Source organism: Xiphias gladius, chromosome 19 (genome assembly GCF_016859285.1).
Source record: "Xiphias gladius isolate SHS-SW01 ecotype Sanya breed wild chromosome 19, ASM1685928v1, whole genome shotgun sequence".
Taxonomy (NCBI): domain Eukaryota; kingdom Metazoa; phylum Chordata; class Actinopteri; order Istiophoriformes; family Xiphiidae; genus Xiphias; species Xiphias gladius.
In genome coordinates this window covers 11,791,164-11,810,491 of record NC_053418.1, presented here as the reverse complement: position 1 = coordinate 11,810,491, position 19,328 = coordinate 11,791,164, and the positions used below count along the sequence as shown (strand labels likewise).

The following is a 19,328-nucleotide window of genomic DNA, read 5'->3' as shown; positions in this document are numbered from 1 at the left end:
CCGTAGACATAGCACCTGTATGCACCATGCATCTGTCTTTAACTAATTCCCACTAATAGATACTGTTTAGTTTTATAGGTTGTAGTGTTAGTCCAGTTTTTTGTTAGTGTCTGCATGTGTAGACACACACGTGAGTGTGAGGTATATGCATTCCAGAGGTACAGGTGCGGCAGGTGTGGCAACAAAGTGTATCCAGGTGTACTGTATTGTCATGTCTTAGAAAGGCTCTGCATTCGAGCACAGCGAGCACGCACAAACACAAACTTTTCATCTGATCCTGATAATGTGGGACCCACACCCTGTTTGTTTTATCCAGGGTGGAAGCACAGTGTCATCAGGGGATTATAGGTTTAAACCCCACCCAGGAGTTAACTCTTTAACGGTGACAATGCTAACACTTGTCAGCATTGTGCATTTCATACTGTAGCTTTCCATTTCAATAAAAAAGCCTCTTCACTGGAGATGACACTTGTAGCGCAGTGCACTATTGATATTCACGCTTGTAAGAGGTCGTCCAGAGCGTAACAGCAAATCAATGTGTTATTGATTTCATGGCACCTCTGCTTGGCACTAACTTCTAACTGTGTCACTTCACTAACAAGGTGTTGTCATCATCACAATTGAAACACTCATGAATTAATAGTACTTAGAATTCAAATCAATTCAGTTTGTCCTGAATAGTGCAAGGTGAAGGTTAGTGAAGCGCTTCAGTACCAGTGATAATGATTTTACTAATTTGTCACTGTTAAGGACCATCTTCATGAGTTTAAAGGGTTTCAGTGCTGTGACAAAGAATATATTCTTGAAACTGGAAGCTTTTTGTGAGTGAAAGGGTTAAGCATGTACTTGAGACCTGTGTCTGTCTAGCAGTCTATCAGGATGTTCCCCTATGAGGCAGACACACGGTTGATTAGGAGGATCAGGATTAGGTTTCACTGCACCTGACGGGGTTAAATCAACAACATAAAACTAACATCTGAAAAATGCTAACAATACGTGCACTCACACATACACAGACATGCATTACGTGCCCATACGCATGGATGCATACATTTCGACTGATTATGTTGCATGGAAACACATTAGTATTGAAAGGACAAGTAATTGCTAAAGTGGCACCCAAGGAAATGCCATTTCTTATACCTCACATCTCTTAAAGCAATTATAAAGGCATAAAGGAACCGTGCTCACACATTATCTAAATGAGTCAGGTACAGCTTTTACTACAAATGCAATGATTTTTTTAGTAACATCAGTATGCCCCTGTTTGTGTTTTTCTACTGCTATCAACAAGTATATTTTAGCAGAGCTCAGTATTATTATTATTAAGACAGTATTATTGTTAATCAACTTCCAATCTATTAATATCATGATGATACTGTATGATCATAATGTGTCATCATTTTAAAAAATTGTGGGTAACACTTTATCATGTGGGTCTGTAATTTCTGAATTATTTCCTAACAATTTCAAGTAAGTTTCCTGGAAAGCCCTGTGTAATTTTTGTCAGCCAGCATGTTTTCCCTATAATTAGTACCAAACACTGTGAGTTCTTTAAAGGAAACTTCCCATGAAAAGTAGTTAGAAACGAGTTGGCAATTACAGACCCATAAATAAATTTTGTTGTCCAAATTAAAGTTTTGGAGCCAAATTACATTAAAAACTAACATCAACTAACTAACACCATTTTATATGAGCAGGAGATTGTAATTGCAGTCTCAGTTCAGTGATGGTCTTTGGTTTCAGATGTGAATGACTTCCTGGATATTCCTCCGGCCATCCACTGACACTGACCTAGTTCCTGACCTTTGACCCCTTCCCAGTTGATCCTTTGACCAGTCTGGTGTTCTTAGACTGTTGGCATTCATTCAGTCTCTTATTTTCTCTCTCTTCAGTCTCTCTCCATTTTATTATTTTGTATTTTGATACAAAATAATTTCAACCATATCTCCTACCCTTAAATGAAACATAAGGGGCATTTGAAGGTCAGATGTTACTAAGATCTTAGCTTTCTCCAAAGTTGGGAACAGGCCTTACCACTTTATGATGTGGGCTGGACTGCCTGTATGTCCAAGTCCTCATCTCGCTCCATTAGCATAACAACTGTGTGGACACATAATATGAATAAATGGAAAATGGTTGTCACAATGCAGAGAAAGATTTGTTAGAGAGGACCTGGTAAAGGGAGAGGAAGTGCAGTGGGATGTACAGAGAGATACGCACAGCCTCCTCACCAGTTTGCACGCACATACACACAAATAAAGGCTAAATTGCAGGTTGTGCTTTCCAAGTTCAGTGGGTCACAATCGACACCCCGTGATCCAGCAGGGGCCCCAGTGGCCAGTGTTTATCAGTCCATTTCAGATGAGTTATATTTAGGGCAGCCCGGGCCAGACGCCATTCTCCCTGCTGATTTACTGGGCTGCTGGGAGTGCTGCTCTACCTTATCCGGTTTCCACAGTCAACCCAGTGTAATTTGTCAGGATATGGCTTGCGGAGCTATAAAACTCTGTGTGTGAGTGTTGTTGTGTGTGTGTGTGTGTGTGTGTGTGTGTGTGTGTGTGTGTGTGTCTGCGTCTGCGTCTGCGTGCGTGCATTTGACATTAAGTTCTGTCAGTAATAGCTCCTGATTTCCTCCAGCTCTTTTTCTCTCTCTCTCAATCTCAGACACACCCAGGTGTATGCATGGCTACACACACACACACACACACACACACACACACACACACACACACACACACACACACACACACACACACACACAGACAAACACCCTCCCTCTCACACACATGGCCTACGAGTCAGATAAGAGCACCATTTATTCTGAAATACATTGAGCTATTGTGCGATTCTCCGAGGCAGCGAGCAGCGATTCCGCTTAAAGCTGTAGTAAATCATCTCTGACAAAGAGAGACGGCTAAAGACAGGGATTTACACATCCATACATCCCTGGGCTGGACAGTGGGAAGGGTGGAGTTCCTTTGTCTAACACGGCAGTGATGGATCAACATTTCTGCTCTCCCTGCTCTGCCGCTGGTGTCTGACGCATGAAACAGACACATTTTCTCTTCTAGAAATACATGTTCTGTCATTGTTTTTGTGTCTTGCCCAAGTCCCTCTTTTTCTCTGTACTTCTCTGTCTGACACGAACCCGCATAGTATTTCCCAGGGATACGGCACGTCCTGCTGTTGTAAAAAGAGTCTATTTCATCTTATCAGCAGCAACAGACAGACATGGACACTATGGGCAGGAGACCTGATGGAGCGCAATTTAAAAAAATAACTCCATGATTTTAAAAAAAAAGGGAAAATCATGTGGCCGTGATATAAGGTATAAAGTAAATGAGCCATTTTACCACATTTAAGACAAACGTTATACTTAATAATGCAAGTTTGCACCTGTTGCCCCTGTGTTTTACAACTGTCTTTTATTTTTAATCCATATGTCCAGTGACAGGCTTACAATATTGGCAGCTTTTAATGTACAGACGCCGAGGATCATTACTAAGTTGTTCCGAAATGGATTTTACCAAACCAGGTCATTGGTATTGTGATTTTTCTCAAACATAACATTTATATGACATGCGCACATGCACACAAGTAGGAACACACCCTAATATGCATGATGAAAGTCCTTGTAAGATTGTCCAGTCGAATTTAGAAATTCCAGGAAGCTGATGACTTCCTCTCTCAGTCCACTGAGCAAACCAAACATTCCCATCTATCTCCTGCCCTCAATTTCTCCCACATCTCCTCCTCCTCCTCTTGTCCTCAGCCCTAATCTACTTCACCTCCCCCGTCCCTGCTCTTCTGCTAACCGTGCTTGAACAAAGACTCAAATAGATCAAATATTTGACCAACTTGTGGCTCACAGTTGAAGCCTAACTTGAAGAGATTAATCATTGAGGTCATACGTCACACATGAATCTGTGTGAATAAGAATTTGGATGTGTGGGCTCCCTGATTGTCTGTATGTGTGTCTGGCCCTGTCATGAAGCGGCCCTGTGGAAAAGTGCTAGCCAGTGATGAAGGGTGTATTGATTCGTGGGCCAGGCGCCTTGCGTATCGACTTGGCGGGAGGGTGATCCTTCAAGGCCTTCCTATTGGCACACTGAGTTAATCTGCTCAGCTTGATCAATACTGGCTAACTGAAACTATCATTGCACAGCATCCCACGTCAGCTCTCTGTTTGTTTGGCTTTTATTGGTTTTATGTGTATTTGTTTGCGTGTTTATAGAGGTTGAAGAGATGATTTGTATCTGTGTGACAGGGAAAGCGAAACCTAGAGCATTGTTCCGTTGTGCCTGTAGACGGGGGTGCTTTTTTTGTGGAAGTGTTATACGTTCACTCAGTGAGTCATGGGCAGTAAAGTCGGAGCGCAGTACTGTGAGGTCATATAAACACTATAGCATGCTATTATAAATCTGCAGCTTGATTTCCAGCCTGCCTCAGGCAGGGTATGGCAACCTGGCAATGTGTTCCCCATTGAGAGGACCGGCCAAGTGGCTGGATTTAGTGTTGCAGACAGTGTATTCTTGCTCTGTAGAAATTGTGATTTTTCTGCAGCTAAATAGTCTGTAAGAGTGGGATAAAATGAAAACTCTGCGTTCATGTTCTCTCAAACCATCCCACTCTGTTTTTGCCTTTCTGTCTTTACACCTGCCTGTGTCATTTTCTGTGAACCGCCCTGTTTACTGTGTGCTAAATATCTCCCTCTGTGTACTATATGCCTGTCTTCTTATCTATCATATCTTTCTGTGTGTATTTTTTGTTTCTCCACTCTGTTTGTCCTTCTGCAGACCCAACATGGAGAACACTGGTCAGGTCAGTGAGTCTGGCTCCTCCACAGTTAAACATGCCCTCAACCCTGACAAAACCTTCATGCAAGTCCACTACCTCAAGGTGAGAGACTAATGTGGTAAAAGCAGCAGAGAAAGGCAGGAAATGGATAGGGGAAGTAGGGAAAGAGGGAAGGAAAAAAGGAAGCAAAGGGCTATAGAACAAATCAAAGTATTAAAAAAGCCTATTATGTCTTTTTAGGTGTCCCACTCTTTGTTAGATGTGCTCGGAGCAAGACTTGTAATGGGTAAAGATGTTGCCGCAGAGTTTCTCTGTATTGTCTTTGATGGATCACATTTTGTTGTTTTTATTTGTCCCGTCCTTCGTCCAGGGTTACTTCCTCCTCAGGTTCTTGGCCAGTCAAGTGGGAGAGCAGCAATTCATCGACTTCTTCAGATTATTTGTGAAGGAATACCACGGGCAGCTCATTTTGTCTCAGGTGAGGCTGTGGTATAGCAAATTCATTTTTACTTCATTAACTTAATGGAGAATCTCAGTGTTGACTCGCAGCTACTTCAGGGCTGCTAATAAAATCTGAGCTCCGATTTGAACTGTTTTAATATGACCTGTCTCTGAGGCACAATCTTATTTCCATAAATTAAGTGGAGGCTGATGTGAGCTTGATTGGCACAGTGTTAAAATAGTTGAAAATGCTCCAGCAGCTATTCAAATTGATGACCATACATCAGCTCAGCCATGTATGTTTATTCTGCTGTGGCCATGAGGCTGAGCGATCACACCTGGAAGTCTGTGTGTGTGTATGTGTGTGTCCGTCTGTGTGTGATACGTGATGAGTTCCACCTGGCTCCTGTTTCTTCAGTGGCAGGTTGAGTCTTCCCACTAAATAATGGATGTAACATAAACACTGCTTGACCTTGTACTCCTGACTTAAGACCAGGTATGCCTTTCTCTTTCTTTTTTTTTTTCCTCCCACACCTACCTAAATGCCTCCATTTCTATCTGTCCTATTTGTCTTTTTTTCTTTTTGGACAGGATTTCCTGCGAATGCTGCTGATTATCTTTCCTGACATGGAGAGGTATGTAAGTGGCTTTGAATAATGCTTGCAGTATAATTCATGAATAATGAAAGTGCTTTGATGTATTAACACAACTTTGGTTGGGCTCAAGTAAGGGTAGCCTGTTTTCCAGTTCCAGAGAAATTAGAGATATGTTATTCATCAGTTTTCAGTTTTAACATAGCCGTAGAACTTTTTTTTAACAGATGTGGTTTAATAGAAGATTTAATGTCAAATACATGAGCATGTGTTGATTTGGCCGCTGTTCTTTGACAAATGTTGTCCTGCTGTGGAAAAATGGCCAGTAAAAGCTCCCAACACCCCAATCCTGTTAAGAGAGCAGTCTCATCCATTCTCATATTAATTGAAGTGTAAAAGGATAACTGCTCCTCCTCCTCTCCTCCTCTGTAATTTTCTCTCTCCCTCTCTGCACTCACTTACTCACTCAGTTCTCTATTTTTCCTGATTGCCTCATTTACCTCTTCTTCTGCCTGTCTTGCTGTTCCTCCTTTCTCCGTATCTGTCTTTCACTTTGTTTCTCCCATCCTCAACCTTTCCTTTCTTACTCCTCTCATCCTCAGCACAATTTGTCTGCTCTAAATGTTGTCGTTTTTCCTTTTCTGCCATGTGGAGTTTGCTGCTGGGCTGGCAAAGATTGATTGAATTAAACAGAGGGAGTTGGGGACAGTCAATATTTGGATCCGATGCCTCCTTCAGTAAACAGCCCACTAGAAGAGCAAAGTTTAGGATAGGAATAGACACTCTAGACAGGGTGCAGGGTCATATATCCTGCCAATCCCCAATGATCCAAACATAATAATTATAAGACTTAACATAAAAATTATTAACATGTTCAATCAATACATGCGGTGTGTTAATGGTATAAACCTTTTGTTTACCACAGGAGAGAACTATGCTCACATAATCCCATGTAATCCTAATTTACGGTGTCTCAATATTGGTGTGGCAGATGTTGAGTCTTTATGTACTGTCTATTGTTCAACTCAAAGTGCCAAGAGCTGAAATTTCCTTGTGGTAAAGTGCCCAGTGATGTTTTTAATGTCCAGTTTCTGGGCATATTGCTGCTTTTATTGGGAATATTACCTCTTCTAGTACACTGTAGAGTATAAAGAGTTTTTTTTATGAGCTTTGATTTACTGATGGCCCACTCTCCATCTGCCAAAGTTGTCAGCAAATAAAATAGGAAATGACGCAGAAGGACTCAGACTTTACTAGTGTGTGGAAGCAAGGAGCACAGGCTCGACCCTAGAGCAAATTGTTAGTCCATCTAAACCATTTTTAGCCACACTTGCAGCAGTGTGGCTCAGTGTTGGTTAGTCTGTAAACCAGTCTGTTGGTGTGTTGGTCCAGCACTTTGGTCCAAAGTGAAATACCTCAACAACTATTGGATGGATTGCCTCTAAATTTTGGCATAGACAGTCTGCACAAGGCATTAGACAGTTCCCTCAGTTGTCCCTCCCTTTTAAAAGACGCCACTGTGTAAAACCAGTGTATAAACAATTTATGGAGAGAAAAGTTTAAAAGAAAGGTGTGTTCACTTGAGCTCTCCTAATCTACTGTTTGTTCTGAACGCACCAAGTTCATTCAGAAGTTGATTTGGCAAATGTAGGAATTCTCTTATTAGGCCGCAGTTAGAAGAGCATAACTAAGAGGAAATTTATATACAAACATTTAAAATTACAACTTTCATTACAAAATGACCCATTTTAATGGGCTGAAGATCACAGATTAATATATAGTAATAGCTTCAGAGTATCCAAGTGTGGAATTTTTTTCAAGCGCAGGCAGGATTGATGATGGGGGGTATGCTGTCTTCGACTTGGTGTGTACTTAGTATACTTTATAGTTAGCATTCTGCAGACTGCTTGTGGAATGTTTGGTTGCATTCACATTTGTCTTTGCAAGCAAGCTGTTTCACTGTGTTAGTTCTGCATGTGGTATATGACTGTTTTCATGGACATACCATCCACTTCAGCCCATCCTCAGCTACACAAACACACACACATACTGTATATACACATACATACATGTAAATCCTATTCGTTGTCTGTACATGTCTGATTGCTTATCCTTGTATGGGAAAGTGGCTGTGCCCCTCTTTTTGTTTAAGGTTTTCTGAAATGACCCCAACAGTGTTTTCCCAGTGCCATGTTTTCATAGAGTGTTTTGGGCAATAACAGTCATTGCTATAATAATAGGAATAATACTAACACTTGTGCCATTGTGTTCCAGAAAAGGCCTCACCCTCAGTTCTATTTATGCAGACTGGCTTGATCGACCGGGAATTCCAAAGGTATGAGGAATCTTTCCTTCTCTATTTTTTCTTTCTTTTATCTTTTTAAAATTTACCAAAATATAAAATTTAACAATGTTGCTTTAGTGTTCAGCGATGTCCTGATGAGGACTGAAACTAAAAGGAACCAAAGGGTTAATTGTTTTGTATTGTAAATACATAATGTAGAATGTATATTAATACACTATTTGTATTTTAAAAAAATACTGACTTTAATGTATAAAATAAATTATTTCAGATTTTGGACTATTAGTACTACTAATAGTATTGTTACCAGTACTGCTAGTTTTTGCTTATAGTCTAGCACTTGCGGTATGTTTCTGAACTTCTCTGTTTCCACTGAATTCACACGTATCATGTCTTAACTATAGAATAAGTAATTACTTTAGTAATGTTCTTGCTCCTATTTGGGTCTTATCATACGAGGTAATAGCCAAAAATTAGCACGCAGCTGGTGTTTTGGGGTATTGATGCTGAAAGTATCAAACCTGAGGCATGCATAGGCTGATTTTCATAAAATATGTGTACACACTAGACTGGTTTCTGGTTATGGAAGAGATTAGTTATTTCCAGTCATGGTTTGAACTGGCCAATGGCATATCTATGTCTAACCTTTTAGATATTCATACCTCTCCCAATTGCTGTGGCTGTCATTGTTTTACACTGTTATCTCAATGTAAAGGTCTACATGGCTTAATTTATACTTTAGTTTGCTTTCTGTTCTTCTTAGTTTTCTCTCTTGCTGCTGTTACCATTGGATGGTTATTTTGTGCTGACTGTCAACTGTAGCAACATTCAATATCCTGGTTGGCTTCACTGTACAAACTGCAGCCTAATTGGCTGGTTTTGAAAGCCACACTGCAAGAATCATACTGACTGCAGATATCTGAAAGTTATCATCCTTAATAATGAATCAGTATGGTTTGAGATCACTTCATTAACTAGACTACAATGTAGGTTAAGATGTTTTGTTTAGATCAAAGCCAGCAGCTTTAAGGTGGTTCCAGAGAGGAGTCTAACATTTAATGTTTGTGGGAGGAGTATGCTCTAAGCATTTGCTCTCAGATGACAAGAGTAACGTTGCATTTGTCTTTGTGCGGAACAGCTGTAAATAGCAGTGCAATGACGCTCTCATAATGAAAATTATGTCTCATATTACAAGTAAATAGCTTTCAGTATATAAATACTACAACTTAAATGATGTCTGACTATTAGACGGTGAAGGGTGTCCCGCTATAGCATAAAAACTCACAAGATATTTTTCGGTCAACTTGAACAAAGTTTTTGAATTTTTCAAGTCAGTTTTACAAACGATAACATGATGGTAATGACCTTCAGTCTACTGTAAGGCATCACTTAGCATGGCTAATTCTTGGAGGCCCGAATTGTGCAGTTCATTTTATCGTTGTGTTGTCGAATCACTATCATTGGCCATGTTACCAGACTGGGGCTGTATTTTGACAAGGTGAGCAGTGCTGCTCTGCCTCTGCCCTCTAATCGAAAAAGACCTATGGTCATAGATACTAGGATTACAAGGCTACATACACGTACACACACACATACACACACACACACTCACGCAATCAATCCACTTTAGCAGCTTCTTCAATTCTCCCATCTCCATGGTAACTGATCTTAATTATCACTGTGTGTATGTGCATTTTTGTGTGTCTTTGCTTGTGTTGCTGTCTGGGAACCTTCACCTTGTAGATTATGTGATGATGTAACTGGAGCCTTTCAGGGGCCTCTGAGGGTGGGAAGGACAGCGTTGAGGGACTGCTGTTTTCTCACACCTGATTGGGTGACAGCTAGAGTGTTCTTGCAGAGGCTTTTTTTGTGTTTGATGTGCGAGTCAACGGCTAATAAGATCAGCCAGATCGATTGAAACCTTTTACAAATGCAAGTGCTTGTGTATTATGTAGACCAGACACAAACACATTTTTGAAATCTCTCTCCCTGCCACTCTCTGCCTCTCTCGCTCCCCCCTTTCTGCTTCCCATCCGTTGCTCGACAATGTGCTTGAATTGGAGAAAGGCAGGAAATGGTTTGGCCTAATAATAAACAATGATATTCACCAATCCCGGAGTAAGAGATGTGGAATGGGAAGGCCAGTGCTGGCCTTTTTTAGACCTCAGAGTTTAGATGAGTAAGCATTCCCTTTGGGATGATGGATGAGGGCTGAGTTACTTTGTATGAATAAAAACAAACATTTATTCACCAGATCTTTCAGCCTTATCCTTTCTCCTACTACTTACATTAATGTTTTATGTTATGCCAATACCATTTATTGATGCCTGGTTCATCAGTAAACGCATTTTTTTGCTGCCAAACATCACAGACTGATACAATATAGTTATTTAAACTGCTTTACCTAGTACATAAGCACTCTAACATTTGCTGTTTTTCCAGGCAAAAAGGGTGCCAATTACTGGAGCTCAAGCTTTCTCTGTTGATAATCAGGGCTGGCTGTCGGACCTGAATACATTTCGAATATAATGATTGAGTCAGACTCAAACCCTGATATGAACAATTTTTATTTAGAAAACTTTATCCACAGTTGTTTGTGTTAGGCAGCATTAAACATTATTTAAGCGATAGGTTGGGCTTATTTATTAGATGAAAATTCAGCTTTTTTTAATTTATAAAAATGATTTTATACTCAACAAGGTCAGGTATCAAAAAGTTTTGATATTGGTACCAAGATTTTGGAATTGTTACTGGATGGCATTGTTCCCGGGATTGAGAGATTATGAAGGATATCCATGCTTATAGATAAATCAAGTAAAAACACGTACCAACGAGACTTACGGCAAACATGAATGTATGATATATACATACAGTATTTGAAATGCATCTTATGGAATGTTTGTTTGATGCTGAATGTAAATATAAAATCAATTTAAAAAAAAATACTTACCAAACTGTTGATTGACAAAACTCAGACACATCACTAATTTCTACTTAACTAAACTGAATGACAGATGTGATTAATTTGCTTCTCAGACATGTCGAGGGATAAGAGGTTTAACTTCTGAACTTCTACGTGCATTCTAATATTGATTCACCAAAGTGACACTACATAGATGGGGGTGCGGGACGACGAGAGAGTTTGAGGTAGACAAAAGCCTTGCTATTCAGGGAATGGTAGTGGGGATCTAGGCAGCAAAAAAGCTATGTGTGGTATCCTGTTACACAACACCAATTTACTGTTTCAACACTCACTGTATTCTATACAGCCCACTCTAACACCTCCCTCTCTCTGTACCTCTCTGTGTCCGCCTCTCTCTCTGTCCTTCGCTTCTACACGCACCTTGATGCTATTTCTGCTGGAGTACTTTTCTACAATACACAGAGACAAGTACTCAGGCATGTAGTTATAGCATTGAACTTTGTGTGTGGCTGTGGAAACACTAATAGCTGAAACACCGCGTGCGCCTGGGAACGTCTGTGGAGTGTGTATCATAGATTGTATGAATATGATGTGGCACTGCTGCTTCTTGCTTGTTTGTGTGCGTGCGTGGTGTGACATTACAAAGACCATGTTTCCACGCACTCCCGTCTGTCTTGTGTCTGTCTCCATATTTTCCTCACCACACACCCACACCCACGAACGCACACATACACACAGCCCTCGCCGTCACCGTTCTGATGTGTGATTCACATCACTCAAGCAGTGGCTCTGCTAGAAGCTTAATAGGTTAGAGAGTAAGTGCTGTATGTTTTTGCCTACTAGCTTCTCTCTGCGCGTAGGTGTGTTTGCATGTATGACTCTACGTGTGTGAGTGTGTGTGTAGTGGTGGAGGAGGAGTGGTTGTGCAGAGAACTGAGGTGACCACCGTTTGTCCTGTGGTTTCTAGTAATTCAGGTGATTTTTTTTTTTCTCCTCCTCCTCTTTTTCTCCTTTATCCTCCACTCTTCCTGCTTTCTCTCATCCTTCGGAGTCAAGTCGCGAGTTTCCGTCAAAGGAACAAGTGATTGCTCTCCCACCTCCTCCCTCTCCTCCCACCTCTTTTCTCTCCCTCCCCTTCCTGCTTTGCCTGGGTTCTCTTTCTCTCTCTCTCTCTCTCCCTCACTCTGCCTCTGCAAAGCATTCCACTCTGTCCCGATCACTTGCCCCCGGCTCACTGCTTTCCCTTCTTCTCTGTTGTTCAGTGGCTGTATGAAAGGAGCGCCGTGTGGTCACAGGCGAAGCTGGTGGAAGAAGTCAAAGCCGAGGTAAGGACTCTCTCTCCTCCTCTTTTCTCTTTTCCTGTCTCTTCTTCTCGTCTTCAGGGAGTGGCAGACAGACTTGGGGGCAGCTCTCAGATTCGAAACATTGTACCTTAGACTGCTTGATATGATTGTCATCTGATTTTCATTACTCTTTTCCTCCACTCAGTTATTTTGCCACTGTTTCTCTTTACTGCTCCCTCTCTCTTCGTTTTTCTCTTTTCTGTCTCATTGACACACTGTTTAACAATGTTTGATAACATCTGTTATCTCTACCTCTCTTGCACTCCATCTACCTCTCTTTTGCTCATTTGCTCCCTGTCTCAGTCTCTCCCTCTGTCTGTTTCTGAGTGAAGTGTGGCACACAGCACTGTACATGTGTTGCGTGTCATTCTGTGCTGCCTGTCAGATTTCCCATAAAGGTCCCAAGTTGTTCTCAATTGCATTGCCTATATTTTCCATTTCTCCCATTTATCTGTCCGATGAAATAAATCCCAATCAGACTTGAAAATAATATTTGTCAAATATATCATAAATACCTTACAACACAAAGAGTGCTTGAGGGATTATATCTTAGAAATGACTTATCCACTTTATGTGCTGTTTGAGTGTTAGACAACCTTCATTTTTGAAGATTTAACCTGTTTTACCAAAGTATATTGAGTCTGATATATAAATTGAAGCGGAGGAGAGGGGTCAATGAGGGTAGATAGAGTTTGGCCTTGATGGTGATTCGCTGTTTAATGGAGATCTATGGTGTGGGGAGTTGCTGTGCTGCAGGCTCCGTCCCAGAAACATATTTTCACTATTACTCTTTTGTCTTAGCCAGCAGTTTGTGTTGTTTATATATGGAGCACGAGTGAGCGCTGAAAGTTTGGGATTAATGTGAGTGTGTAAGAGAGAAGGAGCTACAGACGGGTAGACGTTTGTGTGTGTTTCCACTTTACACCCTGTAAAGGCTTTCATGCTAGTGGTTCACTGAGGGTGTTTTGCAACTTAAGTCTGTTTTATATTTACTTTCTTTAATTAGATTTGACCAATCATTCTTTCTCTTACTCTCTTTCTTCCTACTTTCTCTCTCTTTCATCGTTACACCTTTATCATTACCTTTCCACTGTTCCCTTTTTCTTTAATTCTCTTCATACTGTCTCATCCCTCTCACTCAAAACCTGCCACTTTGTCGTGCCTCTCTCTACCTCTACACTCTCTTCTTTTTCCCGCCTTCATCGCCTCACCCTACCATCCTCCCTCCTCCAGGTTGTAAAATGGATTCTCCTCAGTCAGAGTCATCAGGGGAAGGGCAGAAAGCGGAAGAGAATAGAGCCCAAGGTGAACTACAAAGAGGTAGGAGACACTGTATTAAGACCTCTATCTACCTTCCCTCTGCTCTACTTCTCAATTTTGGCAGTGTCCCTTTCCCTTTAGGAAACCTCTATCTTCTTATCTGTTTGGGTTATTGCTCTTTTAAAGCAGCTGTGATTCTTGAGCTGTACCGTATTTTTGTTTGTCTGCCAACACAGTTATCCCAAATTCTGTTGATGTGTTGTGTCTGCAAAGACAGACTACCCTGTACTTGCTTAAGACTGTGTTTATGTTGTGTCCTCCACCCACATATTTGACCTCTTAAGAGCTTGCATACATCACATACCCACGACTGTTTCTGTGTGTGTGTGTGTGTGTGTGTGTGTGTGTGTGTGTGTGTGTGTGTGTGTGTGTGTGTGTGTGTGTGTGTGTGTGTGTGTGTGTGTGTGTGTGTGTGGGGTCATGGTCAATGCGTGTGTGGGATGGTGTCTGTGTTTGTCTGGATGGTGGTGGACACCATTTGGCCTCGTCATTCAGGGTTTGAATCTGGCCTTGAACCTTTGTTGTATCGTTTCTTGTCTTCCCATACTTCCTTCCTGCCAGGTTGCAATGTTTACTAACCAAAAAAATGTTGAAAAATGCCATTAAAAACAATCCAAAAAAGATGGTTTTGCGTGTGTGTAGCGTTAATTAGGGCTCTCTAGGGACGGCTAATCCCCTCCACACACTAACTGACGCACACACTTGCACACACGCCTGCAACATTAATGAACACACACTGATCTATAAGCCACAGAGGGCCAGAAGTCATTAGTGAGAGTAGAGCAGCTTTTATATATCACTTGCAATATGCTCAGATATTGTAGTCTGTAAGAAACATTTGCAAAGTCTCTCATCTTTTTGTACAGTACAATTTCTGTCATGAATGATAGGTAATTGCCCTGGAGAGGAAGGAAGATAAAACACTCATTCATTGCCGAAAATATTGTACACATCCCGTGACTTTTGAGGTCTTTAAATTTCCTTTCAACACTTCATGCTATAGCTTTCAACAGATGTAATGTGAACTTTATTCATAAGCAAATGAATGCATTTTTGAACTGTACCTAAAATCCAGAGAGTAAATTCGTAAAACCTCATGTTGGAACATGATTTCTCTGTATTAGATTAACTCCAATTCCTGTGTTGTAATTTGGAACACACAGTGAATGAAATGCCTTTAGAGTCCGCAGCCGGTGCAGCCCCCTTCAACCACCTGATACCTACTGTCTGGCATATTTACAACGTACACACACATACACACACATACACTTACTTCTAAGGGGCAGCTAAAGGGCCCCTTCCTGTGGGGGGAAGAAAGTGCTGAAATCAGCCTCATGAAAGAATGGCCAATTACTGTCCACTTGGCCATACACAATAGTGAGAAAGAGGAGGGAGGGACGAATGGACGGACGGATGGAGCGAGGGAGCAGGGGGATGGAGGGGTGGGGATGTGGGAGGTCAGCGTTTGAAGTTACACCATAAAAGCCATCCTGAAAGGAAACACGAAGTGACCCCTCCCCCCTTTTCTATCCACCCTCTCTTCCCTGCGGCCTGGCCCTCTCCTCTCTCCTCCTCTACGTCTCCCTCCCCTCCCTTTGTTTCTGTGTACAGAGAGTGCCCCATGGATGGACCAGGTGTATTTTATATTACTCCTTCATGTACTTCAAACGCCAAACAGCCCAATTTCTGCTCAACCCCTCCTCTCCTCATCTACCTCTCTTCCCTTTCTCTTCCCCCCGTACCAGCCTGTTGCAAGGCTATAAATCACTCAGTGGACGCGATTGGGCAAAGCAGGGGGAAAAGAAATGTGGGGAAGGCAGTTAAAACACACTAGAAAGGGAGGTAGAAGGGGAGGGACATGAAGATGCAACTTGAACAATGTGAAGAATGAAATATGAAAAAAACTGACCATTTTGTATCCCCTGTGGTTATCTTTTAGATTGGAATGGAAACATTTATTTAAGCCAAAAAATGATGAGCTTCGGTGGAAAAATACAAAGGGAGAGGAAATAGCAGATGATACTTCAGGAAAGAGAAAAATTAGGTGATGGAATGACTGTATGGAAAGAGAAGAAGATGAAGAAATAAAGGTAGAAAAGTAAAGCAAAAAGGAAAACAGAAGCTGGTAGCACAGGATTTTAGAAGGATTGAAGTGAGAGCAAGACTAGTGATGGGTTAGAGGTTGATGATCGTGAATTCCTGTGAGGTAATGAATGTGTTGCGGACATTTGAGGAAATGACGAGCAGAGTGGATATTTGAAGAGATGAGAGAAGCACACGAGAGATGAAATATTACAGGACTGGTCAGATGATCTGAGACCGGTTAGGACGAGAGGAAAGAGACGGTAAGGGAAGTAAGAGAGGAGGCAGGACTTTTAGTGGACAGGAATTAGCCTGAGCCAGGCTCGCATTTAGCGCTAATGACATCATGGATAATTAGGGAATATACACACACACACACACACACACACACACACACCTACCTATAGATGCACACAGTGTTATGAGCCAGACACCCCCCACAGAGCAGCCCAAGATCTGGTCAATTTAATAGAGCCAAAGTTTATTACCAACTTCCCCTCGTCTTTGTTTCTGTGCAACGTTATTGATTCACAAGCATCTTAGCGTGTGCATCTGACTTTTTTGTGTACACATGTAACTTTGATGTGCACGTGTGATGAGTGTGCATGTTTCCAGTGTGTATGGAGAAGTCTGTGGAGGGATATTAGTCACGCCCGCATGGTAATGGGCCTCATTTTGCTCTCATTTTCATCTGCGGTCTCTGTAATGAGAGGGTCCGTCTGCCCCTGCTGATCAGGACAGGAAACCCTGTAGGGGAAAAACGCTATGAATAGCGGGAGATCTTGGTCAACTTTTCTGGCTCCAAAATGCTCCTCCGCTCTTTAAAGATGCAGATTGCAAGTTGTAATTGACCTGGGTCCTATATCGATCAACTGGACTCCACGTTAAAATGCCTCAAAGATGATCAATAGGTATCATAACATGCCTACACCTTTCCTAAAACCCAAAGAGTGCAGCCTTGCCGTAGAATTTGCTCAATACTCTCAGGCTTCGTGTCACAACTGGTCAGCGGAATTGGTTTTACTGGCTGTCAAATGCAGCAAGGTAAAAAAGAATATTATTTTAACTCTCACACATACAATGGTCAAAATTAAAACTGAATCCGGACTGGTTTTTAAAATTGTTATTGTTACTGAAGTAAATTACCTCCATACTTTAGGCTCGTATAGTTCTGTTTCACATTTTTGCACTAGTATACAGTAATTAGATTCACTCTGGCACATCCTAGCACCTTTCATGCAGATGCGATAAGGTTCTGTATATGAAATGCGTTGACAAAGTGCTTCCCCTGGATAAATAAATCTGGTGAATTGTATGCTCCTGAATTCTTGTAATTCCTGCTGAAATTGTATTGCAATCTATTACAGTATTTAACAGTTAAAGCTGATATTGTTGTGTTGTTAAAGAAAGACTGTTCATTGGTCAAAATTTTATACAGTTGAAAAGACACTTAAGTGCAGTTTGGAGATTAAACTGCACCTCAACAGAGTCAGGCAAAAACGTGTTTGAGGACATCGTCCAAGGCAGATATTATCATTGACAATAAATCTCACCAGGAGGTCCATTTTGTGGCTGTTCTGGAGCTTTCAGTCGTGACACATAATCTTCCTCAGCAATCTTACCCAGTTGTCATGATATCGTACAAATTCTAATTCCCATGTTTGTGAGCGCAGTGGTCAGATCGAATGCTCCAGAACAGCTATTAAATGGATCTTATGAGATTGTCCTTTCAGCTGTTGTTTCCAAGCTCAAATATAAACTTTCAGTCTCAGTTTCTGTTATTATTTTTTGTGTCAATATACCCAGTGACAGTAAGAATTTTAACACTTGCAGCCCTTTAGTTAACAGCGGTTAAGTGGTGCAATCAGTGTTGCAAACATTACCTCTATGCTGGGTGTGGCTATCCTTTTTATATATCCCCACTTCTTTTGTTCATTCCTGCCAGCTTTTATCTATACTGCTGCTCTGTGTTGGCAACTCTTTGTCTGACTGATAACGTTAAACTATACTACTCTCAAGCTACAGGCATCAGAGTTAAAATAGCAAGACAGGTACGCCTTAAGGGAACAGATGCAAACTTCTATTTTAGCAGATAATGTAAAACCACAGAGAAATGAATTGAGTTGAGTGGTGACTGAAATCCCTTGTGTTGGGATGAGCTGCAGTGTTGATGGTTCGATAGAGGAGGTAGTAGTAGTAACTGGAGCCCGTGTGGGAGAGTAAACAGTAGGGAAGGCATGATCAAAAGCTTCTTCAGCTGGGTGGGGTTTGCAGGTGGCGTACATTACTCTGCCATAGTAGGCTTCTGTAAGTAGGGGCTGGGGAAAAAAACCAGGAGAGCAATGTGGAAATTGTTTCAGTCTGTGTTGTTTGGCACTTAGTCATAGCTTTGATTACTGTAAATTTAGCTGAGGAGTGGGAGATTGTTCATTTGCGAGATGTACAGCAAAGGACAGATGTATTTAATCCTAGCCCATGTTTTCCCATCATAGACTTAAATGAAGGAAAGTGTTAAAAATTGCTGGTCATGATGAGAAAGTTTGAGGAGCAAATTACCCTAACAATCTTGTCTGTTTTTTCTCTTGCAGACTACCTCTTCCTCTCTTTCCGTTTATTTAGAGTTTGACCAGTACCCATGTAATAAAGCATATCCGTTTAGTAATGGTGTTTTTATGGCATCTGTGTTATTGTTTTCTTTGATAAGACGTCACCATTTAAAAGTACACACAGCCATATTTGGCAATTCAAACTCCACCCCTGAGCAATGCTGATGAGGAAACATCAGACATCTGGTTTTCTTTAATTTCTGTTTTCCTATCCTTCCGTGCACTGTCTCCTGGTTTATACTGCCATCTCCCTTTTCTTTCTCCTCTAGTCTTTCTATCCTACACTTTTTCTTACTTGGTCTCTCTCTCTCTCTCTGTTCCTCTGTCCCTCTGTGATTTACTGGCAATGAATCAGGGATGAGGGAGTATGCCGGAGGAGAGATGGGAACATTCAGGGAAATGGCTGTTTCCGGCCAGACTTCATCACATCAAGATGGGAAATGGTTGGAAGAAAAGTGTGTGTGTTTCTGTGTGTGTTTATGTTCCTCCATCATTACACCAACTGGGGATCAGCTAAGTTCAGGTTGACTCCAGCTCTGTGAGCCACAACCCTTTAATTGTCTTGGAACGAAAGCTGGATTTGAGCTTTGCACACATACAGTATGGAAAAACATACAGAGTTCATGGAAAGGAATCCACCCTGTTGCTTTAATGGAATATTGAAATAGCAGTTTGACTACATGAAAGAATGGCCAATTACTGTAAAATTACAAATGTTGTCACAGGGAGTTTATTATGTGTAGCTATATGGTTCACTTTTATAGGCCCAATTCAATTTAATGATATACTTCGTACCTTGTCAAGTCTTAGGCTTATTGCATGTTGGGTTTAATCTGAAACTGAACTCCCTGATATCATCTGGAAGCTGAAGGCTGAGGTGTTGTTTACAATGGGAACACAGATTGCCAAATAAACATT

The 19,328-nt window shown here is 41.3% G+C and overlaps 1 protein-coding gene across 3 annotated transcripts in view; it reads left to right on the top strand.

Annotated features, from left to right (window-relative positions):
- The window catches only part of LOC120804718 (aminopeptidase O (putative)), a 50,054-nt gene that overhangs the window by 2,132 nt on the left and 28,594 nt on the right, over positions 1 to 19,328 (top strand). For 2 of the 3 annotated variants that reach the window (XM_040154267.1, XM_040154264.1), the window contains exons 3-8: positions 4,800 to 4,902; positions 5,171 to 5,278; positions 5,833 to 5,876; positions 8,109 to 8,169; positions 12,322 to 12,384; positions 13,636 to 13,722. In XM_040154267.1, coding sequence (XP_040010201.1) covers positions 4,800 to 4,902; positions 5,171 to 5,278; positions 5,833 to 5,876; positions 8,109 to 8,169; positions 12,322 to 12,384; positions 13,636 to 13,722 — 466 coding nt within the window. The remainder of the gene's footprint in view (positions 1 to 4,799; positions 4,903 to 5,170; positions 5,279 to 5,832; positions 5,877 to 8,108; positions 8,170 to 12,321; positions 12,385 to 13,635; positions 13,723 to 19,328) is intronic. The other variant, XM_040154265.1, reaches the window with a different exon arrangement.